Source organism: Pseudopodoces humilis, chromosome 16 (genome assembly GCF_049639895.1).
Source record: "Pseudopodoces humilis isolate 2021_Gansu_Grassland_sample_001 chromosome 16, ASM4963989v1, whole genome shotgun sequence".
Lineage (NCBI taxonomy): Eukaryota > Metazoa > Chordata > Aves > Passeriformes > Paridae > Pseudopodoces > Pseudopodoces humilis.
Genome location: NC_142215.1, coordinates 2,674,161 through 2,698,987, shown reverse-complemented (window position 1 = coordinate 2,698,987; position 24,827 = coordinate 2,674,161). Strand labels below are relative to the sequence as shown.

Sequence of the window (24,827 nt, the reverse complement as noted above, 5' to 3'; positions counted from 1 at the left end):
ACAATAAGAACATTCATTTTGCTAATAAATTGTGGTTAGCAAACCCTCTAACCCCTAGTTGGGAAGGGGGCTGTTCCTCAAGGGAACCTCCAAAACACAGGGTGATTTCTACAGATAAGCTGTAGAGAAAGGCACTCTCTTCTCATTGAGAAAACACACAACACATCACATTTTGGCCTGAAATTGGTGTTTATAAGGAAAGGAAATGTCTAGCACTATGTGAAACAATAAAAAAATGTAAAAGAATGCAAAAGAAAACATACATAGTATTGCCATATGAATAATTTGCCTGACTCACTGTTAATTCAGCGGATAGTTATGGTTTACTGGTTCGAAGAGACTGTCTTGCGCAATAGACTCTGAAATAGACAATGCAGGTCCTAGATTCCTTCCTGTGATCCTACAGAACTCAATAATTTGCAACTGAAAAGGAACAAAAAGATCTCTTCCAGTCCCAGGGGGCCAAAAGATTTACTACAGCCTGAGCTAGCCTACACTGATGACTAATTATTCTTGCTATTAAAAAACGCATGTTTTAGCTTAACTATGAGTCATCAGGAGTGAAGCTCTCCAACATTTCTCCTTTCCAGTTTAAGAGTGAGAAAATTTGTAGACGCAAAAGGTACCCACAGTGTTTAGAGAATGGAGATCCCTGTTTTGTTATGCTGTGAAAATTCACACACTTCAAAAAGCTAGGGCTTAATTTATTCCAGGAAAGTTAGTCATTGTGTTCTAGTGCCTTACCTCACAGCTACAAGCCACCATATTCCTGTGATAACCACTGGTAGGGGATGTTACAAAACATTAAGAGGCTCAGGGAATGATAAACCTCACAGGATATTCAGGTCTTTAACCCTGGCTTCCCTCTCACGGAGGAGTTTTGAGATGATAAATGTGGTGCCCCTGCAGACCCTGCTCACACCTCCACAGCCTGGCCTGCTCTTCCAAAATGGATCCTCTTCTTCTGTTCCACATTTCAGTTCTCATCTTTCCCTACTTTTCCATCTCATGCCCCTTCTCTGCCAGAACAACTGGGCTCTAGAAAGCTCAAAACTTTGTTGACAGAAACTTTACAAAAGTTTTAGTTGTGCTGCTGCCAAGAAAATCCTTACTCCCACTGCCATCAGATTCACAATCCAGTTTTTACATCCCCTGCATCTACAATCCCCATTTTTACATTTCCTATTTCCACCCTATGCCCATAAAGGATGTTTGTGCTTCAGAAAATGGGCATTCTTCAATTGAATTTTAAAATTATTAGCTCAAAATAAATGAATTAAAGGAATCAAAATGCTCAAAGCTACAACTACCTCTCTTGGTGGTTCTTTTATAGTGTCTTCTGGTATAAAGACTTAAAGGTGTTTTGTAGCTATGAATTAATTTTGCCATGTGGTGCACCCAGGAGAGATGATGGAGCTTCTCACCCCACAGAATGAAGGCAGCGGCACAGGGCATTGAAGAGGTGGGCTCCAAACCCATTCTGCAGCAGATACTTTATTTTTAGTTGGTGAACTAGTGACATTACAATAAACATTGAATAACCAGAACATCATGAAGTGCCTCTAAAAACAGAAAAAAACAAACAAACAAAAAAGGCAATTCTGAGAACTTGTCCTTTGATGACTTTTCTAACCCTAAGCAGGGATAGGGATGGACCTCCAAATCCTGCTTGTTTTGGACAATATGACAGTTAAAGAACTTGTACTCTCAGCCCATAAGTGGATAACACATACTATGAAAATACTGTATATATCTAGTATGGCTAAGATATTGTTCATTTAAAACAAGAAATAAGAACTTGAAATATTTTGGAGATGTTCTGGGGGGAAAAGACAAAGCCATGTGGAGCAGAGACTATCAGGAGAAGAGGTCAGCAGCAGGAAGAGGGCAAGACATGGGAATGCAATGCCAAGTACTAACTGTCATTCATGGGGAAGGATATGACATTTATGCAATGCAAACAGAATCAAACTCTCCTTCCCTGCAGAACTACACAGCAGGGCATATAAAGAAATTAGGATATTTGAATGCTGAAAACTGACTTTCCTTTACCCTTTATTGAAACATTTAATTCCCTCTTGGTCTCTAAATAGTTTCAGATGCTTGTGAAGTTCTTAACTATATTAATATTTTACCTTTTCCTTTCCACAAAAACTCTAGTTTTGGAGGAAATAGATATTTTCCTTCCAGAGAAATGTGCCTTGCACAAAGAAATATTTCTTAGAGGACAAAGTCTAATCTGTTTTAGATACAAGTTATCTAGCACACCACTGCACACTGGGATATTTATCACTGAAACTGATAAAACATGAGAAGATCTCCACAAGTCCAACAGATACGCAAGCCAGCATGACTAACTGGGCAAGGATCTGTGCAAACAAAACTGCAAGTTCCTCAGCTATTTCATGTGCAAGAAGAAGTGAGTTTTGAAATGCTGGCAAAGTCTTCTCGGTTTGTTTAGACCACATCACCATGACAGCAAAGCACTGCCCAGTTCTTCATGTATTGTACAGCTCTGCAAGAGATGGTGATGAGGGGAAGCTCAAAGGAAAAATCATGGCCAGCTGTCATATGGGAGATCACAGGAGATACCCCAGCCCGTGGATAACCTTTCTGTCCAACCACAGAGCTTTTGATGGGCTCTTTCTCTGGAGCAACACTGAATTTTCAACAGCATGGATTGAATTTCCTGGGCCAGGCAAATATATTCCCCTTTTTTTTTTTTTCTCCATGGCCAAGAGCTAATGGACTTGTGAAAGGTCAGCAATGCAAACAACAGTCATGAATTCAAAGGGCAGGACTGCTCTCAGCTTAGCCACACTTCTGCTCTTCCATCCAGGTAAGTTCAAAACCACCCACCTTCAAGGGTGGAATCAGGGTCTCATGGGAGTTGCTGGTGAGAAATTTTCTGGCAAAACATTTTCAGGTCAAAATAGCAATGCAAGGCTGATATCAGAGGACTGCAGATTGGAAAGGTGTGCTGGTTTAAAAAACTGTACAAAAAATAATTTTGAGAAGTTGACATTTCAAAAGGTGACAACTTTGTTCTGCAGCTCAAAATCATGATTTCAACACTTTGGTTTACAATTTCTTAAGTAACTAAACCAAGCATTTTTTAAAATATGAAATTACATATTTTGGTGGAACTCATGTGATTGCTTCTTGTCTTCTCACAAAAGCTTTAAATTTTTTAAAATGTTTTTCCTTGCTCTAGATAAAGGGAAGAAAATTTAAGCCCTTGGGAAAGCTGAAAAGAAGTGAAAACTTTTTCAGTCTTATCTAGGCAAAGTAGGATTCCTGTCCATTTCATTCAAAATGAGGCACAAGGTTCCAGCCTGGCTCCTCTGCTCCTCAGAGGGGCATTGTTTCATTCTCAGATGATCCAGTCAGGCCACAATCTGTGGTCCATTTATTTTGTCTCAAGACAACAGTAGCTGCATAGGTACAAGGTTGGTTTTTTAAATGAGTGAAAATGCCCACACAATCCCAGTAAATTTGCAGACATCCAAAGGAATCCCTAGAACATCTGTAAGGAGTCTGGTCTCATTCCTGTGACAAGTTTGCATTCAAGAATGTCATGTTCTTCTAGGAAGCTTCTTGTTTGGAATTAAAGTATTTTCAGCACTAAACACAAGAGATGTAAATTTGGGGGATTGCAGCCTAGGCCACCACTCCTACAGAGTAGAAAGAGCAGAGCCTGTTCTCTACAGCTCCTGTTCTGTTCATTGAGAGAGAGTGGCAGAGGGCAACATCCACAGCAGCCCCATCCTGGTTAGACATCCTTCCCGTGGACAGTGAGACATGTCAGCAGAATAGAAGGAATTTTTCAGCCTCCGAATCAGGACTTTGGAGGACCATTCCCAGTCATCACAGTGAATAACAGCAAATTGAAATGCATACACTGCCAACCCCAGTTCCCTGGCATTTAGCAGATACTTGCATTGGCTAATTATCACCAGTTCTGTCATACCTAGAGCTCCCAAATATTGCAACAAACTGCTTTAGGGAAGAACAAGCACACAGGGGTCTGCACACACCAGAAATACTGTGGGAATAGACAGCATCTGGGTTTGAAGATGCAGCATCCACAGATTGGTTCTGCACAAATACACTGATGAGAAGAGCCAGCTATTGGGTTCTGACCCAAATTTCTAGATTCAACAAACAACAGAGGCCAACAGAGTTTAATTATTATTTTTTTTCCAAGTGGTTGGGCACTCAGCTGAGTTCCTGTGGCTGTAACTCAGCTGTGTTACAAGCCATCTCCAGCAAGAAGGCACTGGAGCAGGAGGTAATTGAGGGTTGGCTCCCAGAGGGAATTTTCCCTTAAAAGGATAACTACATTGTCATGAAGAAACCAGCTCACTTCCACTGCCTGCAGAGCTTTTTTGCAAACACCGCTGCCAGAGCTGGGGGCGGTGGCGGGTATTCAGAGCAGACAGCCAGGAGCAGCAGGGCAGTGCCTGCCCCCTACATGCTACACAACTACTCCAGCCTCTCTCAGCCATGCTCTGCCATGAAGGGCAGCAGGACACGCAGGCAACCCCAGGAGGTCACTTCAGTGCCATGTAACACGAGGCCAACTCCCATCCTCTGCTTGAGGCAAAGAGAAACCCAAGTGAGGGATTGCAATCAAAAAAAAAGCAACCTCACAAGAAGCATTTGCACTCAAAATGAGCAATATTTTCAGAGAGGGGCAGGCAAGGAATATTTCCATTTAAATATTTTTCCACCAGAAAATAACCCAAATTCCAGCTTTTCATTTGAGAGTTTGTGAAACAATTTTTATCAAAACTCTTAAGATGGGATCCAGGAGAATGATTAAAGAGCAGAGCCCCATGGTGGCCTCCCACCCAGCAGCAGGCCACTGAGAAGGGAGAGCCAGGTTTAAGGCCAAGTTCCCCTCTGGAAGACTCAGCCTGTTGACCTGAATCCTCAGCTTCCCATAATCAAGAGGAAACTGCCATAGCTCTAACACAGCCCTGCTCCATACCCAGGATACCTCCTTGTCCTCTGGACAGCCCACCCACCTGGAGCTCTGCACTGTGCTCTCCTGTGCAGATTTTACCTGGAATGAAGCTGAAATGGGAAAGGCTGGGTTTGGCAAAGCTGTAGTGGCAGGCACCAATTCCCACCTCACAGTAAAAGCTTCTCTTGGGTGAGGTTTTTAACTCTGACTCATGCTCCTGTGGTCTCTAGCACAGAATAAGCCACCTATCACACTGCAAGAGAAGGAACTGGGGCCTGGTGTTTCCCTGCACCCTGATGAGAGGACAAAATATGTGCAAGAGGGCAACAGCCAGGTCTGAAATGAGCAGAGACTCCTGAGCCGACAGTGCAACAGAGGCTTACACAGAGTATAACACCATCCCTTTTCTTTGCAGTTCAAGTCCTTCCATTGCATTGGGGAGTCCAGTTCAGAGAGTGGGTGAGAGAGATTTCTGGTGACCAGTAACGTCATTGCTGCTGGAAGCAGGATCTCTTAGCACGGAGCACCTTTAAGAGATAGACCACCAGCAACCTCCTCCAGACCACAGAAGTCAGCTCAGGAGCTGCAGCAATCCTGCAGCTGCTCCCAGTTCTGCCTGGTGGTTGCTCCATCTGGTCTCATTCTGTTGCTACCTTTGTGAAGTGTCCACTTGAAATTGTCCCGTTTCACAAACTCCACAAGCAGTCATGGAGATTCAGCACACTTCCTCTTTGCTTTAGGGGTAGTAAATTTTATTTTCTAATCAGTCTTTCTCTGTAGAAAGAAGTATTAAAAGCTTCAGCAGGATAAGTGTGTTAGTGTCGATAAACAGAAATTCATCCAGAGAATAACAGCAGAAAACTGGAGAATTACAGGTGGCTACAGGCACAGACTGGTTGCCATTTGGCTTTTCCTTTCTATGAGTAACAGCAAGAAAATGAGTCAGACTCTGTGGCTGAGTCACTGTGAGTGAATACAAACTTGCTTTTCAGACCAAGAGAACTTGGACAGGTGGAGGAAGAGCTCAGTATAATCTGCCCTGGATAAACACAGCATGGTCCCTCCATGTGCAAGTTCTGCTCTGGGGCCTAGGATCTGCAAACCTGTCCCAAAGGAAGACCCTGTGGTGGAAATATATCATAAACATAGGACAACATCCGCCTTTTGTTTCCTGTGCTGTGTACAGATTATCTCTCTCTACAGATAAACCTGTCCTTCTCAAAGAGAAAGCTGGGGTTGTGCTTTAAAAACACTGCTGAGACCAGTGACAATTTTAATCACTTCATTCTATACCTGTTCTCAGACCACATGTATCACCACATCTCAGCACCATCTGCTCAACGCCTGAGTGATGTGATTACACATCTGCCTGGGGTTGTTGGTTCCTTCATCCCTCCTGAGCTCTGAAGCCAGAGGCAGGATAGGCAAAGTGTGCTTTCTGCATTCACGTGTGCTCTCTCCACACACAGAGTGGAGCTGACGCCCAGCTGAGCTCCCCCACCTCCTCTCCACTGATGTCATTATTTTCCATGCTGCTTGTTGAGCCCCGCAGTGAAGAAGCCCTGGGAATGCAGAAGCCCATGTCAGAGCTATTCCTGCACTGATCAACAACAACTCTAGCAGAGGACTTTAAAGGGAAGCCTGGTGGGCTGCAGTAAAGTAAAAATCATCAGGCTACAACTTGACATCAGCAGAGATCCTTGCAGAACACATGACTCTAGCTGCTGTCCCAGGCCCCTCCCCCTGCCTCCAATTCCAAGACCATAAAATTACTCATTAGGCTTGGAACAAAATTCTCTCGGTGCACTTGCATGTGGCTGGAGGCAGAGACAGATGTTTTGGCCTCTGGAAGAAAATTGCTGAGAGACAGAAATGAAACATTTCCAAAGCTGCACTGTGTTTGCCTGCTCCTGTTGGACTCCATGATTTTCCATGGGGTCAGATTAGAAGGGAGTGATGGTATCACTGAGCAACCCTTTGCTTCCACTTAACTTTTATTAAATCCTCAAACACAATTTTCTGTTTCACTTCAAGTTTTGCACTGAGTCCTTCAGTGTGGCATAAGAGCAGCTCAGGGCTGTGCCTCCGGAAGTAGGTTTCAGCACTTTGGGTTTATGGTTAAAAGATCTTACATTTCAGCTGCACTTTTGTCTTGGAAACAACAGGGAGAGATTGCCTTTAAGAGCCAGACAATCCTCAGAGGCCCAGGAAGAAGAGGACCTTCCCTCTTTTTACACATGCAGTAAAGTGAGAATAAAAACATTGCCTGCAGGCATGTCAGTGAGGGGATTAGGATTCAGTGTCCTGATTATTGCTTGGTTTATACAAGGCAGCCGTTCCCACCGCCCATAACCAAACACTTGCTCAGCTGATCATCACATTCAAACCAGGGACGGCAGTGACTCCAGCTCCATCACATTTCTCTTCTTAAATTCAAGAAAGAATATTCTCCCTTTAGATCCTTTCCTGCTACATTTGTTTTTGGTCACACAGTAGATGTTTTAAGACCATACTACTGTTACATTCCTGGCTTTGAAAGACCAGGTTCCGTGATTCCAGTAAGGCAAACAGTTCAAAGCACAGACAGAATGACCACTGCAACCTGATCACCACCATGAGACACAGACTGTCAAACCACTAATCTCCCAGCTACTGGTCAAACCTGGTACTCAGGCACTAAGAAAATCTGAACACAGTGGGCTCATATAGACCTCCCTCAGCCAAGCATCACAGAAATAACAAATTTTCTCTCTGACAATTATTTCTAAGGTATCATTCAGATACAAAAGATACTGGGGAGGTGTTTTTTTGCCTCTCATGTATTCCTGCAAGATAGATGTGAGCCAAATTCTCCACAGCTGAAAGGAGAATATATCAAGTTGGAAGATGCAGTGGACTCATGCCTGTAAGCTCCATGTGGAGGTCAGGGATCAACAGGAGTGGCCTGATGGTCAGGAACAACCCCTGTTGTACTAATTACATGTAAGCTTCACTTTCAAAGCTATATAGAAGCTTAAGATCATTTATCTTTAATAAGGGATTTAAAGGCCTATGGGCTTTGGGAAGTGAGAGTGACAGGAGAGGGAAGTGCCAAATCACCAGCTCAAACTTCCAGTTGCTCTTAATATGGACTGGGCTGTCTGTGTCAGCACCATGTAGCACACTGGCAAGGCTCACTCACCAACCCTCTCTGACATCTCTGCCTGGTTCCTTGAGACTTCTTACCAACAAACAAACAAATGCTTCAGTTTCTCTAACATAATTTCCTCCCGATACCATAATACTGGATTATTCCTAAGCCTAAAGCAAAGAACATCACTTTGTGATTCAGGCTGCTTCCTGAGCTAGGAACAACAGCTCTGCTGAAATACTTCATTCTGTGCTGTCTGAAACACTACACAGCATGAGCCGAGTCTGGGAAGACAGGAAAAATGGAATTACAGGCTCATGAAATGGACACTGACAAAAACCTGAAACGTTGAGCTCACTCAGATGCAGCCTGTGTTTAACCCAGTCATCAGACAGTCTCTGTTTAGCTAAATATTTGACTTCAGAATTTGGTTTGAATTATTACTGGCAAAGCTTCCAAGTTCCACAGGTCTCTCTAACAAGCTGTTCCTCTGTGGAAGCCATGCAAGGAAATGAATGCAGCCTTTGAGGAAATTGCTGGAACCCTTCTCAGGCTTCCAGAGTGGGTTTGTGGAGTCCCGTTAGGTGTCCAGGCCTTCTGAAAGCTTCATATGTTGAGTGTTAGAAGCTACAGGGCTGATGTTTGTGTGCATTTCTGGGATGCTCCCAGAGGAGTTCTGGCTCCGCAGCATGTCACAGGAACAGAGTTATCAAAGAAAGCACCAAAAATAACCTAGTCTACAGAATAACTAAAAGCCAAACCCAGACAAAAAATAAATAAGCTGGAGCCACACATGAAGCCATGTACCCAGAGCAATAACGTGTATTCCATTCTAATGAGACATATCTGAAAGAGCACAGAACTGGCATGGTTGGTCCCTTTTGAATACCCACAGCAGGGTCAAAAAGCACAAACATACAATTCTTCATCCATGGCAGCTGTGTACCACAGTGCCCAAAGATCTGGTTCAGGTGCTGCCAGGCAGAGCCCACGGTTGCTATCTCAGCACACTGGGCTGTTTGACACCCTGTCACGTAAAAACAGTCCATCAGCACTGAAAGAGGAACATGGTCATCCCCTCTCCCATGCAATATTCAATTTCCTGTCTGTGGCAGCATATGCCAAAAAAGACAATCCTCCAAGGATGAGGCCGTTCCTCAAGCCAGGCTCCCCTGCTGTGGGCAGCTCCAGAGAAGCAGAAGCTTGGCTTCCCAAACTACAGGCAGCTGCAGGCAGGAGGAGTCACCTTCCAGTTCTGCTTCCAAAGGAAGATTATAAATTAAAGTCCAATTTGCTAAACCTCTAGGTAAGCAACTGTTTCTGCATAAACACATACTGGTTTGTGGGCTGTATTACATGGATAACTGCAAATCTGACTGGCTTGAAAATCACAGTGTATACAACTAAACCAGGGAGCTAACGGAGGCACATTTTAAAATTACATGAATTTAAGCAGCCTGGCTCATGATTTTTGAATGTGATCGAAAATAATGATTATCCTAAAGCAGTACATAAAAATTGTGCATGCAAAATAAGAGCACAAAATTCTCTGACAGAAACCTTCACTTCTAAGTGAGAAACAGCACAAAGCTGGCTCAGCTAAAATTATTTTTCAAGTGAAATAAAGTCTAAGATTTTAACACCATTCTGAAGATGGGGTCAATGTCTGGAACATATTGCAAAAAGGGCTCAAATTACCACCTCCCCTGTCATTCTTTATGCTACAACATTAGTGGAAAAATCCAAGAGCTCTTTTAGGTCTGTTAGCTAATAAATGGATCGCTAGGAGAATATTCAGTGTCGTTAATAAATCGTCACAGCATTCTGTACTTGGTATCAGCAGAAAGTCTTGGTCCCTTCCACCCCTGAACACATACCATTTTGGGAAGGACAGAAGGAACTGCCTACATTGCTTTTTTTTCTGCCTGCTGGAAGCATCCAAGCTCACAAACAGATGCGAACTCTCAGTGCATCTGTGCTATTCCTCCTCCGAGAACAGCATTAACCCACAGGAGAGCCATGAGTGACGAGTCCTGGCTGATTCAAGCTCTGGAAGACAATGACATTAACAGTGGCAGGTTAAATCCATATAGCTTTCCATCCAAGGAAATTTCACAGCATAACAAAAGGCTAGCAAGGGCCAGAGGTCCAACCGAAGGCTGGGATGCACAGTACCTCCACAGTCCATGCAAGCAGGGATTATTCCCTGCCCTATTCAGGGCTGTTTCACCAGCCCCCAGGCACTAGGATACCCAGTGGGAAGGGCTCAGCCCTTCTCAGCCATTCCTGCTGGCGCCGTTCCAGTTTGTCTGAGGACACTTAAATATTCATCGAGAAAGAGCAAGACTCTGTCTTGCCGGGTGCACAGACTGCTCTCCGGGGAGACGGGACACCTGCCTTCTCCACTCCCTGCTCCATCAAATCATTAATTATTTAAAATAACAGGAAAGAGCAAGAAAAACTCCCCACACCAGACATGCTTGCAGCCTGTTGTTTACTGTGCTCTCTGGGGTCTTAAGTAGCCTGAGGTTTGCATCTCCCCTCCGGCAGAAACAAGGATCAAGCCCAGCTTTCCCCTTTCCTCAGGGAGGATGCTCCACCCGCTAAGCTACTGTACAAAAGGGTTTCCCCTTTATCCAGACAGACCTTATGTTCACTTTTCCTACCAGAGACAGTGTATTTTTTTTTCTTTTTTTTTTTTTTTACTTCAGTTTGAATAAAAGGCAAAGAAAACACAAATCCAAATCTCTGAGAGCAGCACCTCTTCATAAACCCCCATACATTCTGTATTTGCTCAAGAGCTTAGGGTCCACCTCCCCATTTCACAGCTGGGCAGGCCATGCTGTAGTGGTCCAACTGCATCAGCAAGCACTTGGCTACTGAAACCCTTGGTGATGGGTTTCAGTGAAATGGAAACCGCCTCTCCCTGCCTTGAAGACAGTTCTGGTGTAGCTGCGTGCACAGAGGGATGTTTGGAGAAGCAGAGGGGCTCTTATCTGCTTACCGCCAGGACATCGCCTATCTTCCCCCATCTCCCAACACACCAAACGCTCCACGCTCTCTCACAGGAGCAGCACGGATCCACACAAAGGTCCCCGAGATCGGGATGTACCCCAAAACTGTCCCGAGCCCAGGGAACAGACCCATCTGCGCCCTGGACTTTATTGCTAGAGCAGGAAGCCGTGGCAGGTGAACAGCACTGGCACCCTCATGTGGTGACAGGCATCAGAGTGAGCTCACAGCCAAAATCAGCGATACACAGATGCTTCTCCAGTGGGGGCTTCTCCAGGGAGTCCTGACAAAGACCACATCTGTGGGCCAGCATGGTCTAGGCACGGGATACAAACCTGATGTTACCTCTCCTATCCTGAGACCAACAGCAAAGAATCACAGAATGGTCTGGGCTGCAAAGGACCTTAAGGATAATCCAGTTCCACCACTTTCCATGAGCAGGGACACCTTCCACTATCCCAGCCTCACCCAAGCTGGCCTTGGATGCTTCCAGGGATGGGGTTTCATATATAGTCTCCTCGGAGTTGTCGCTTCTCCAGGCTGAACACCCCCAGCTCTCCCAGTCTGGCTTCAGAGCAGAGGTGCTTCAACCCTTGGAGAATTTCTGTGGCCCCCTCTGGACTCCCTCCAGCTGCTCCATGTCCTTCTTATGTTGGGGACCCCCAGAGATGGAAGCAGTATTACAGGGGGGGATTACTGTGGGGGACCCACAGAAACAGATCTGATTATCCCCCCAGCCTCAGCTCACCCTGGTTTCTTCCTTATCATATTATCAAAACGTGGAACAAACTAAAAGATAAAACCAGACCAGACGCTGAAACTGGAGAATTCACTAAAACTCTGAGGGAAAAGTCCTTTTTCCCCCTCCTGCACCTGCTGAGGGATGCGTGGTAACACGAGCACCTCATTCCCGGGAAATATCAACCCCTGAGCCCTGCTTTGAGGGGAAAACAAAAACAAAAACACCCCCCCGTATTTCCTACTGATTAGAAATCCCTCTCCTCCTCAACTGATCTGGAAACAGAATTAAATTAATTTTAAATTAAACCACCCATCACCTCGAAGCAGCAGCACTCAGCAGAGCGGCGCGGAGGTGACGGGCGGCACCGGGCCGAAATGGCGGCAGCTGAATGTCCCCGCTCAAGTACTCCCAAAAAAGCCCAAAAACGCCGTGTTTGCCGGGAAATGGGCTTGTTTTATGATATTTTGCTTTAAAGAGCAGCAAAAGAGCAGCTCGGCGGCGACGAGGTGGCCTGCCAGGAGGCGGGGACGCGCCTGTCAGCCCGCCCTGAGGCGGCAGGGACGCGCCTCAGCCCGCCCTGAGGCGGCGGCGGCGGGGCCGCTCTGTCGCGACATGGGGGACGATTTGGCGTCAGAAGGCGACACCCGTGAGTGGGGCTGAGGCGGGGGCTGCCCCAGCGGGGCAGGGTCGCAGCGCCGTGAGGGGCGATTCGTGTGGCGGGGGCGGGCGGGAACCGGCGGGGCTGAGGGGCAGAGCCGGGATGCCCTAAAAAATAACCGGACATCTGAAAATGCTCTCGGAAATAAAACAGGTGGATAAACCTACCCGTGAATCAAGACTGCTGTTGCCCCAAAGCATCCTGCACCGCTGAGATGCTGCACATAACTGTGGTACCCCGCACTTGGGGTTTTTGACCCCCTTGGTCCCTCGGTCCCCATCCCATATTGTCTTTGTGTCCTGCAGCCCCAGGTAGAGCCCAGTGGATGGGTTTTGCACGTTTCTTTGTACATCTTTCACCTCCTTCGTTGCTTTTCTACATCTCTTGCATAATAAACTGCCTGTCAGTTGGTGCATTGCACTGAGGGTAAATAATTTAAAGTGTTTTCCACACTGTGATAACTAACAGAATTCGTATTCAGTAAGCTGTGAAATACCCTGGAATCTGAGCTTGAAAGAGAATGAAAACTGCTAAATATCCACTGAAGTGTTGCTGTTGGACAGGTACATGCCATGATGAGGAATGCATTTACACTTAGAGAGCTTAGGGATCTTAAGTAGGAAACTCAGACCATCAAACTGTTACTCATGTGTTGCTGAAAATAAATGAATTGTGGCTTCTACAGCCTTAGCGATGCCAGATTTGTTACTACATCTTCACAGCTAGTGCAAAGGATAGTTAAGGTGGTTTGGCATCTCTTGAAAATTATGCTTTGTGTGACCATGAAATGTAAGAACACATTTCTGTCACCTGGAGAGCAGGGTCAGCAAAATTTGCTTAATTGAAATACAGGATTTAGTCCACTGAAGGGAGATAAGCATGTGCAAGGAGGTGGTATGTGTGTAGCCACTGGTGTTAATAATTAGCAAAAACTCAATGTGTTTTTCACAACTTCTCTTGACATTTCCTCTCAAGTGAAGGGTCCGTGCAGGGTGAAATGCAATCCTGTTGACAAGGTGATAAGAGTCTTAATATACAGTATAGGAAATCCCATTTCTTGCAGAAATCAGTGTCCAAATCCTACTGCCTTCATTGTAGCAGCAGGTCCAGCACTCTTGAATACTCATTCTCAGATGACCGTGTCTGGCATTAAGTGGATAAACACACTATTGAATGATCCTGTTTAGCATTAAAATTTGTATTTTTCTTGAGCTAAACTTTTTTGTTTGAGGGCAAGGGGAATGGAAACTGCAGGATGAGATTATAACTCTGTTGCTCTAAGAGTCCACAGTAGGGATGCCTTTCTTCTGAGCCCTCTGAAGAGATTAATAGTGCTATTTAGGCAGCAAGTACCCTGTTTGTCTCCCTCAGTGTGAGTGGGAACAGTAATATGTTTTGATGCCTTTTGTATGGCATGTGGTTAGTATGCAGTTGATATGTTGGAACAAACTGAAGTTGCATTGAGCTCCTCAGACTGCAGCCTGGGCTCTGCAGAAGTGTAGAAGAGAGCAGAGCATCTGGGCCAGCTCTCCAGTGGGATGTGACAGGCCAAGGGTCTGACTCAAGCACTTGAAAGAATTCCCCAAAAGCACTGGGACAGAGACTGAGTCCAACAAATGCTGACACCAGCCTTGCCAAAAGCCTTCAGAGCCTCCCTGTTGGGCTGTGGCAGTCACAGCCTTGCTCTTGTTTCTTGGCAGGAAGGTTTATTCGATCAAGGAGAAGATTGCTCGGGCAGGGCCCAGCATGGAGAGAAAACATTCTTAAATTGTGCCTGACTGTGCAGGACAAATTCTGCCAGTCATGGTAAATTATGTGCAGAACTGCCATGGTTTATTAAGAGATGCAACACTAATCACAGGCCAGGCTGGCAGTTTTGTGCTGCTTGGCTGGTTCAGGTTGCCTGGAGGGGGGCCATGTGTAAAGGCCTCCTTGTAGAGCAGTGGGATGTAGGTGGAAGGCTGGAGGAAAGGGTCTGTGTCATCTCTGAGCCTTCACACTGACTCTGGGCCTCAGAGGGTGCCCAGAGGATCTGGACCTCATGGATCAATAGGTTTTGCAGCTGGAGCAAATCCATGCACAGAGACATTGAATTAGAAGAGAAGTGGGTAGGACTGGAAGAGTCCTACTGATGCAGCACAGGGGTAGTCAGGGAAGGAGAGACAGTGGTAGAATATAAATCCAGCAAACATGCCAACATCTGTAGGGCTGGGATTCCTGCTGGAAGAATTTTCCTGCAGTCATCCTTCCTTGAAGCCACAGGGGATGGTGAGATGAAGGGGAGGTTTGTTGAAGCATGCTGCTCCGTTATCCTTGCCAGCACTGTTTTAATGCTCACTCGTCTGCTCTACTGCAGTGCTTCAGTCAGAGAAGGAGTTCCATGATGCAGCGAAGCGAAATGATACAGCCAGGATGGAGGAACTCATCAGGAGAGGAGTTGACATCAAAGCCAAAAACAATGTAAGTCCTGGGTTTTTCCACCTCCAAGCTGCAGGAAGTGCTTAGGGTGTGTTTCAGAACTGCAGCTCCTTAACACTACTCGTCTCATTAACTACTTAATTTGTCAAAGCTTTAAAATACAACGCCCAGTGCCAAATAGGGCTTGTGGCAACCAAGAAGTTTTCACAACACACTGAGACCCCCAGCACTATCATCCTGGTCACACTGGAAAGCTGCAAGTGCCAGATAGATATGATGGCCATGAAAGGCTTTGATTTTGCTGTCTCTGTAAGTAAGACTTGGGGCAAACTCTGTTTCTGGTGCAGGTCTTTCCTTGTTGACTAGTAGGTTCGTGGAGATACAGGATTGCACCTATCCCTAGTGTTTCTGTCCATTTATGGTCAGCAATGTTCTTAACTCTGTGCTGTCAATATAGTCCAGAACTGCAGTTCCTGAATAGAAGGTGACTAAAACCTGTCTGCCTGACAGGAGAACAAAGACAGAGGGCTGTGTCCAAAGCAAATTCTGCACAGTGCAAAAAATTCTGGCTCCATAGATGGCTAAGGATATTTTGGCCTTCAGAAAGGCTGGTGGATACACACACTCTGCTTACATCAGCCTTCCCTGCCTCTGTCCTTCCCTTCCAGACAGACCGGACTGCCCTGCACTGGGCTGCAGGAGCAGGGAGCGTGGATGCTGTGCGACTGCTCCTGGATCACGATGTCCCTGTGGATGATGAAGACAGTGTACAGAGGCGACTCTCCCTTGCATGTGCTGCAGATGTGTTCGGTGCTGGGGCAGCGCCAGGGACTGGGTGCTAGGCCAGCAGTTACAGACTGCACCTTAGCCCTGGGTGGGTGGCACAGGGTGGCACGCTGCACCTGCTGAGCGAGGGGCTGGAACAAACCTTGTTGGCACATGTGTCTGTGCGCTGTATTTTGGCCTTTTCCTTGCATACACAGTGTAGGCTGGTAGAATCTGTGAAGTTTTCCATAGAGCACGGGGATGCTTGACTTCTTCTGATTGTGTTGATGGGGTTTGTGGGATGACTGTGACAGCCAACAAGTTTTCTCTCCCCCATACAGCCAGGCTAATACACACCAATAAATAGGTAGTAGCTGCCAAGAAGCAGATCTCTGCTCAGTTGCTGTGTGACAGGGATAATAGTAATTGGAGAAAGTGCAACTAAAAAATATACCAGTAAGAAACAAATAGATTTGGAAAAATTCATTAAGCTAAGAGGACAGCTTCCCTCCAGGGTGAGGATGGTGGTGTCTGCAGTTTAACTGTAAGTATGTTTCTTCTTTTTTGCCCAGTTTGGAATGAATGCACTTCTCCTGTCTGCCTGGTTTGGCCACCTCCGAGTCCTGCAGATCCTTGTCAATGCTGGGGCCAAGATTAACCGTGTCAATAGGGTGAGGGTCTCCCCATGTGGATCTATCACTTGGCTCTAGACAGTGATGGGGGACAGAGAGAGGTTTACCTGTGAGCTCAGTCATGTGTGACAGCATCTGCTCTGGGGACTTCCATCTGCATTCTGACTTATCCCTGAAACAGGTGTAATAATTGGAGCTCAGGAGGGAGGCACACAGCTTCCGTACCTCATGTTTGTGCAGTGCTGATGTGGAAGCTGTTACAGAAATGGGAAATGGGTTTAGTGAATCAGCAGTCCTTGTATTCTAAAACAGATCTTGTCTGGGAAAAGGTATTTCAGTCATAACTTGCTGTCTACAGCACAAGGAAGTTTAGCCCTAGAGGTGCAGGGAGGGATGAAATGGCCTTTTGCTGACAGGAACAGGTTGTCAAAAGAGACTGACTGTCCCACAGTCTTGAACTCGTTAATGAGCAGTCCTTTGTCTCCTCTCCAGAATGGCAGGAATGTGCTTCACTGTGCAGCTCAGAGGGGACACATCCAGGTCATAGAGTTCATCATGGAGAACTTGGAGGACGTGTGTGTGGATGAGACAGACAAGGTAGGAAGGCTTTTCACAGCTTTATTTCATGAAGTCTGGTCTTGCTCTGCTGAGCTTAGCAGGAATGTTGCCCTTGATCTTGGGAAGAGAATCAGAGTCAGATGGTACTCCAGAAGTCTTCCTGCAGAGTGAGCTTAGGGATGATGGGGATTCTGGCTCTGGTCAAGCTTCTTGCAGCAGATGATCTCATCATGTGCTTTCTGAGCCTTATGGATTGTGTTTCTCTGTTTCCTTTCAAAGATGGACAGGACAGCGTTTCACCTGGCCGCAGAGTACGGGCAGCTGGAGGTGGTGGAGTTCCTCATTCGACTGGGTTGTTCTCACAGTGCCAAAGACAAGGTACAGGCACAAAACCACATGCAAGGGAGGTGAAGTGCAAGGATTAGGGGATGTGAAAACCAGGGAACAGAATACCAAATGAGGTTGTTACTATGGCTGTGGTATGTCAGGGTTTTTCTTCCCTATTCACTTCAAGCCATTTTCTTGCTTAGTTCATGATTTCTCTTCAGGGCTTTTCAGGCAGGATACACACCAAGCCTGGTGGACCATGCTCCAGTTTAAGGTAGGAAGGGTTCTTCCCTCGCTTCTGCAACTGCAGGAAGATTGCTTCATATTTGTGCTACTGGTTACAACCTCCTTTTCAGACACATTGGATATACTCTGCAAGGTTGTGGTATATAAACACTCAGTCCTGTGAGACATATGTTTATGGAGTAATGTTTACTTTCAGGAAGAAAATACAGCATTGCATTTAGCTGCTAAAAATGGACATCTCTCTGTGCTGGAGAAGATTACAGATGTCAAAGTGGACCTTGATGAAAAAAACTCAGTAAGTACACTTAAATTAAATCAAAACCACATCAGTTTTGCCCTTTCCTCCCTAGAAATACTCTCCTGCTACAGTCATCATGCTGAAAAGACAGTATTGACAGGAGAGGCCTAGAAAATAGCTGATTTTATCTAAAGCCTGTGTGGGTAAAGGCAGGTCACACTTGCAGAGTATTAGTGAAAGTTGACATCCGTCTTGGACCAATTTCCAGCTTTAAAGTGTTGCCTTTTCTTCCTGCTCACCTACCTTATCACTCCATTTAATCTCCCTTCTCTCCCTGACCCTTGTACATTCAAGTGCCTAAATGGTTATTGAGTGTGTTTTAAACTAAACTTCACCGTGCTTTAAAGTATTGACTTAGTCACTAAACATATGGACCTTCTGTTTGAGATCTCTCTTTTGACAGACCTGCTCTGGAAAATGATGTGGCTGGAACACAGTTAATGACTTAGACAGCAAATATTGGCTTAGTATCACTATTATTTATTCCAGGGCACACTCTCAATTAAGTTTATCAGCATTTTTTTTAGTCTTATTTGGTTACTGTCTTTGAAAAGTGTATTTGATTGTGATTAAGATCTGAAGGAAAGGGGGAGCCACCTTCTGTGGTAACTGGCAGCATTCGTCTACTCCTGCCCCTTGTGCAAAGAGCAATAATAAAACCAGATTAAATCACTTAGGAATTCTGCTTGCTTGCTTCTGTTTTCTTGTAATGAAGTGAGCTGCAACCCTCAGAAGGGAAAACCAGTGATAGAGGGTCACAGGTTTCCAGTTCTGTCTCTGGACTATTCCAGGAAAATGGTTTGTCTTCACTGTCCATGTGAAATCCTTTTTTGGTTTATTGATGGGCTGGAGGGGAGGAAAGATGGTGAACACGATGTCTGTCTTGTGGCCCACAGCCAGTGACGCTCAGGACAGAGCAGTACTCTGGTATGTCCAGGGCAGATAATTGTGTCCTGTATTTTTGTATCAACTGGAGATCCCTGGCCCTCAGAGCTAGTACTGTAACATGTCATGGATTCAGAAGATGGGGTAGAGTCTGACTCATTCTGCTGCTCTGTCTCAGCCTTGTCCACAGAAGTATTCCCTGTGTCCTTTCTTGCTTTGTGCAGGAAGGACTCACGGCTCTGCACCTGGCTGCTGAGGGGGGACACAGCCACTGTGTGAAGCTGCTCGTGGAAGCAGGTGCTGATGTCAATGCCCAAACCCAGGTAAGCTCCATGGAGGTGATTCCATTCCCAAACCCTACTTTGTGGATTTATGCCCAGACCTGTGGCTTCCCAGCTCCCACTACAGAGAGAGGTCATGTGGAGCCCTGCATTCAGGAATAGCACAGGGAGTTTAGAGGAAGGTAAACGTGGTTTTATACAAAGAGGCAGGTGAAGCGCTCTGGGACTGGTTTGGTTGGAGACAATCTCCATGAATTTGTCATTACTGGGCCATAGGACTCTTGCAGGAGGGAGCAGGGAGCATTTTGTGGGTGGTCTGTAACAACTACAGCCTCTGGGAAGAATCCCTGAGTAACACTCCTCTCTTCTGAATTCCCTCTCAGAAAAAGATGAACTGCCTTCATTATGCAGCACTGCATGGCTATGAGGAGATAGCCAGGATCCTTATGGGTGCAGGAATCCACACGGATGCTCTCAATCATGTGAGTTCCTCTCAATGCTCTCACCACTAACAAAAAGGTGAAACCAGTTTGTGGAGCTGCTCAAGAGCACAAAGCAACTCTGGACCAGTGCTGCAGTATCCCCATCAGCCCCCAGTGCAGACTGGCAGCTTTGATAGAACAGAACGTGCTGGGCACAGCGTGGTCCTTTCAGTGCTATGAGCTAAGCTCTCCCTAAGTGCAGGATCTTCTTTCCACAGCAAAATGCATCAGCAACACACATTGCAGTCCTGCAGAACTTCCCAGCCATGGTGAAGCTCTTCATCAGTGCAGAGTGTGACCTTGACATTCCAGATAATGTAAGACTGCAGCTCCTGTTCTTTGTGTTTGAAATTGAACCAGTTTCACGGGGGATTTTATCACCTTGGGGACAGGATTAAAGAGGGGTACTTTAAAATGTGGAGAACCTGGAAGTGCATCTTAGGAAATGTGAAACCTGTGAAATGATTGTAAGTGTTGCAGTGAGGTAATTGCTTGATGGTATTCAACATGAGGGCTGTGCTATGTCCCCTGCAACACTGCATAATCAAGCCCTCTCTTCCTTGCTGGAAGCAGGTAGGAGAAATTTCAAGATGAAAGATATTCTGCAAAGTGTTTGGAGGGCTGAGAATAGGAAGCAAGCCTGGAGGTAGCTGGTTGTCTCACTAGACTGTAATTTTCTGAATGAGAGGCTTTGTGTAGCTTGTTCCAGTTAATCTTCATACTTGTAGTGATGTTCTCTCCTGATGATACTATAAAATTGACACATTTTACGTTCAATTTTACTGGTTTCCATTAAACAGTCCCAAGGCTCCTCCTGGTAGTGTTGTGTCCTTCCATCTTCACACTTGTCATTCTCTGAAGTGTAGTCCTTTCTCCCTCCTTCTGCAGAGGCAGCAGACCTCACTCCACATCGCTGCAGAGCACGGCAGGCAGGACATTGCTGAGATGATTCTCATTGCAGGAGTTAATCTGAAGCTAACCGACAAGGTAAAGGTCTCCATGGGTGAAACACATTCTGTGGGAGTTTGGAGGGAAAATACAAATAGTCTTTGCTAATGTTTTTCATCATTTTCAAGGAAGGCTAGTAATATTGAAATTTGGATATTTCCAGGGATAAGCCCTTAAAACACAGCTGAGTAGGTTATTTTGATATGTTTTCCAGGAAAGAAGTGACTGGTTCTTAGGTAAAAAATACATAACACAATGAGCAACACTTTCCTTCTCAAAGTTGTTGTAGTTCCTTCTATTTGTATTATGAACACTAATATCAAAGATTTCCTCAAATAATGATAGGTAATATACCTGAAAAATTACTGCATGCATGTTCTGATAGGTTGAAATTATCTGTTTGGTATAGATCTGGCACAGTTCTGGGGCATTTGCCATCTAAGAAAGTCAACAGAATGAATTGCAAGAGGCCTGAAAATGTAGTATGTGCCCAAAAAATGCTGGAGGGCCTTGGGCAGGGATTAAGTGTTTGCCATTTACAGTGGGTTAGAGCAAGTGCAGACCTGAGGCCACCTGGCTAAACTGGCCTTCAGTTGTGGTGAATGCTTGTCACCTTTCAGCACTCTGTGGAACTGCAGTGACACTCAGCACAGGGGACACATTCACACTTTTCTGTATGAAATTTGGTTTCTGTTCACATCTGAGGCTAGAACTGTTCTTCTTGTTATGCCTGGTGTCTGGGCTGGCTCGCTTTCCTTCATGCAACTTTCAAATCTCGTTCATTTCTGCCTTCTGATTTTAGATAGAATTACAAATCTCCCCCTGCCCAAACCAAAATCATATTCATGAAAGGAACATAGTCACATTTTCATAGTCCCATCAGCCTGTGCTTCTAGGAGACCATTTCTAATCATGTGTATCTGGAGCCTATAAAGTTAATGAGGTTGTATAAATCACTTTGGTTTCATGTGTCAGCAAACCTGCTATGCAAAAGGCTATGAAATACCTTGGACTGCAGAGCTGAGCTGGTCCTCTGATGGTTGCTGTCATGTCAGTGGATTGCAGAAAACTTTTCCAGTGGCTCCTGCAAAACAGGCAGATCCCTTGTAGCAACAGAGGAGATGCTGCAGAGCCTGGAAAATCACTCCCCATGTCCTGAATGCAGGAGCTTGACACCAGCTCACATCTGAGGTGTTCACAGGTGGAGAACAGGTCCTGGCTGGGTGTATTACTCAATAGTCCATGTGCCTGCTGCTGCAGATTCTGGGTGGGCATGGAGATTGTACCTCCTAAGGTGCAAAGTCTTTTCCAACTCATTTTGCCTTTCTAATTTCAGCAAGGGAAAACATCTCTGGATGTTGCTGCCCGAGGCAATCACATCATCTTGGTGGACATGATTATCAAAGCTGATCGATTTTACAAATGGGAGAAGGTGAGTAGCTTACACAACAGCTCCTCTGCTTTCTCCTGTCCCTTGAGACTTCACATACCAGCTGCCAAAGAAAAAGAAATACAGGACATCCCATGACAGCCTGACCTCTATTTTCATCCCCTTACTTAAGAAAAACAGAAGTCCTCACCATGCCAACAGCATCTAATTAAGGCTTTCCTTATTTAAAAAGGCCTCTGTTATTAGAAATACTAGGCAGCGCTGATGGGAATAGGGGTTTCCAAAAATTAACAGCTGCTCCCAAAGGGACAGAACTAATTCCTCTTCCCAGAAGGAGAAACTGTCAATGCCCTGAGTGGAAAAATGCTTGGCCTCAGGCCACCAAAATGGGATTTTGAGAGTTTTTCAGCAGTGGAAGGAGACAGCTCTGGTTGGAGTCATACAACCAACTTCTCCCTCAAAGTGCAGCCTCTCAGCCCCAGTCTCCCCTCTGAAACCCTTCGTACCCCAAGCCTGTGCCCAAACCAAGCTGAGCAGAATGAGCTGAAAGTACAGACCAATGTCGCATCCCTTGCACGTTCTTAAGATTTTGGTTGTCTTCCCATAGCAGATCTCTAGAAGGGGAAGAAAAGGAAGGAAAGGAGGGCATGTGCCTGTGACTCAGGTGCAGCTTTGGGAGTCGTTCTCAGTGTATCAGGCCTTTGCATTGGCTTCCCATGCAGCCCTAGAGAATGTCATGCAGCCTCTGCAGCCTGGCATGCAAGCGCTGTGAGCACGAGCAGAGCTGATGTTGCAGGGAAGCAGATTTAATTAAATGATTGTGCCCCAAACCCCAGATAAAAGGCAGTGTGGAAATGCAAATCATGATCTGCATGGGCTTCCACAGGGAAGTGGCCATTAACAGCATTTTAACCCTGATGAGCACAGAGTGAAATGAGAATAAAGACAATAAAAAAAACGAGCTGTCCCAGAAGGGACTCACAGGGACCACAGAGCTGAGGATGTGGGAGGCTGCAGAACCACACCTGACTCCCCTGTTCTGGCTTTGCAGGACAACCTGAACAGCGGCTCTGGCTCATGGGTGGCAAAGCACTTGACCTTTAAGCAGGATCACAGGCTGGAAACACAGCACATTCGCTCAGTCATGTGGAGATTAGCCACTAAGTACCTCAAACCCGGGGAATGGAAGAAGCTGGCACATTACTGGAAATTCACAGATGACCATATTAGGGCCATTGAGCAACAGTGGACAGGTATTAAAAAGCTTCCTTTCTTTCCTTGGATTTTGGTTCTAGGAGATAAAGCTGCAGTAAGAGCAAAGAATGAAGAAAACCAGTTGGTTTATTTAAAGCAACCAAAGGATTAGGTTAAAAATTCTGGTTTTACTGAATGTGGAATTAACTACACACTGTAATTTGTCTAGGAATAAAGCACACAAGCAGGGGAATTAGTGGTTCTTTGCTCACTCCTTATGAGACATTTGGCAGGCCTGCAAGTTCTCGCTACAATTCTTGTTCTATAGAACAGAAGAAACTTGCTGTTTTTTTTCTTTTGAGTAGCAAGAAGGCAGTGAAGTGAATTCTTTAGCATTTAAGAAATACATTAGCAGAAGCAGGGTCTGAGGGTTAGAAACAGATCATTGCTAATTTGGCTATTGCAAGAACTCTGTAGTATGGATGATGTGAGCAAGGGGCCAAGCTGTGCTCTGAAGGCAGAGACTCTATTGCCATGAAAGGCTGTGCAACAAACCCAAGCTCAGCCATAGCCACTTCATTAAGTTCCACACAAATCCAGCAATCACATCACAACCAGGAATTAAAACTGTGCTTTACAGCCTCCTAGTGAAATCCAGAGAGGAAGGAGGGGTGTGCAAACCCACCAGGGCAGAAATCTGCTCTGTGTGATTTCATCTGTGTTTTGATCCTGCCAGGCACTAAAAGCTACAGGGAACACGGCCACAGAATGTTGCTGATCTGGCTCCATGGTGTGATCACTGCAGGAGAAAATCCAATCAAGGGACTGTATGAAGGCCTGGTGGGGATTGGGAGAAGAGATTTAGCAGGTAATACTTTTGTCTTCCTTCAATGCACACTGAGCATTAGTGGAATTAATTTACCCAAATTCTGTGCTTAGACAACATACACAGAGGAAAACTTCAGTGAAGCCAACTCACATGAGCTGAAAGCACCTGCTCTGCCCCCTTGCTTCCATTGCATGTAACCTCTTTCTCTTAAGTTTGAAAATTAACAGATCCTGCCATGGCTTTATTTTTCTGTGCAGCAGATCATTCTCTCTTACAGAAAGTATCCGGAAAAAAGCAAACGCAGACTCCACCTCTCCACGGAAGTGCACAGCAATGTAACATCAGGAGCATCCTCAGCTGGTCTTAAGAGCTACAGGAGAAACACTTCTCTGCTGCTGAGAGAAGGCAGATGCAACCTAAGGGCTTCTTGATACAAACTGCTGGCACTGCTGCATCATTTTGGACAGGGATTGACAAAGGTAAAACAAATGCTCATGGTCAAAAATGCCCCTACACAGAAGGGAGATTTTTATCAGCAATTTCAAATGGTCTGGGTACTGTAATGAGTTTGGTGAGTGAGCCTTACTTGTCATACTGCATCAGGAAATATTACAGTTTTACTGTAACTTGTCTACAGCACATTTTTGTATATAAATTTTCAATTGTCAAGTTTTTAAATTAATGGGGGCAAAGGCTGTTTTCAGGAATGTTCTTTACTTTGCTTATTTGTTAGGGATGTCTTATTTCTTAGCATGTCCATACACTCCCACCATAAGAGAACTTAAGCAAAATCAAAGCTACTCTTTGTTCTTTTGGAACCTGAGGGGCTTGTGATCTTTAATACTTTGACTCTTCACAAAATGTTTGAGAATATTAACATATGCTGTTTATAAATGTACATTAACGTATACTGTTTATAAATCAAATAGGTGACTAACCTTTTCAACACATCTTTTCATTTGTCATGTAATCCTTCATATTTATTTTTTACAGCATCTCAAGGGGAAAATAATGGCTGTATTTCAATAAATCTAGATTTTACCCTTTCAAGTTACATCTTGTC

The 24,827-nt window shown here is 45.2% G+C and overlaps 1 protein-coding gene across 3 annotated transcripts; it reads left to right on the top strand.

The window, feature by feature from the left end:
• The first annotated feature begins 12,421 nt into the window (after window positions 1-12,421).
• On the top strand, window positions 12,422-24,765 carry ANKDD1A (ankyrin repeat and death domain containing 1A). 3 transcript variants are annotated; one of them, XM_005521627.3, is made up of 15 exons: window positions 12,422-12,499; window positions 14,868-14,971; window positions 15,598-15,696; window positions 16,267-16,365; window positions 16,819-16,923; window positions 17,164-17,262; window positions 17,654-17,752; window positions 18,865-18,963; window positions 19,305-19,403; window positions 19,622-19,720; window positions 20,292-20,390; window positions 21,688-21,783; window positions 22,793-22,994; window positions 23,672-23,803; window positions 24,042-24,765. In XM_005521627.3, exons 1-15 carry the CDS (start codon window positions 12,466-12,468, stop codon window positions 24,101-24,103), a joined length of 1,527 nt encoding a protein of 508 aa, XP_005521684.1. In that variant the 5' UTR covers window positions 12,422-12,465; the 3' UTR covers window positions 24,104-24,765. The 3 variants fall into 3 exon arrangements, with proteins under 3 accessions (XP_005521684.1, XP_087919046.1, XP_087919047.1); XM_088062920.1 differs by having other exon boundaries at window positions 15,598-15,739; XM_088062921.1 differs by lacking the exons at window positions 12,422-12,499; window positions 14,868-14,971 and having other exon boundaries at window positions 15,672-15,803.
• Window positions 24,766-24,827: the final 62 nt, after the last annotated feature.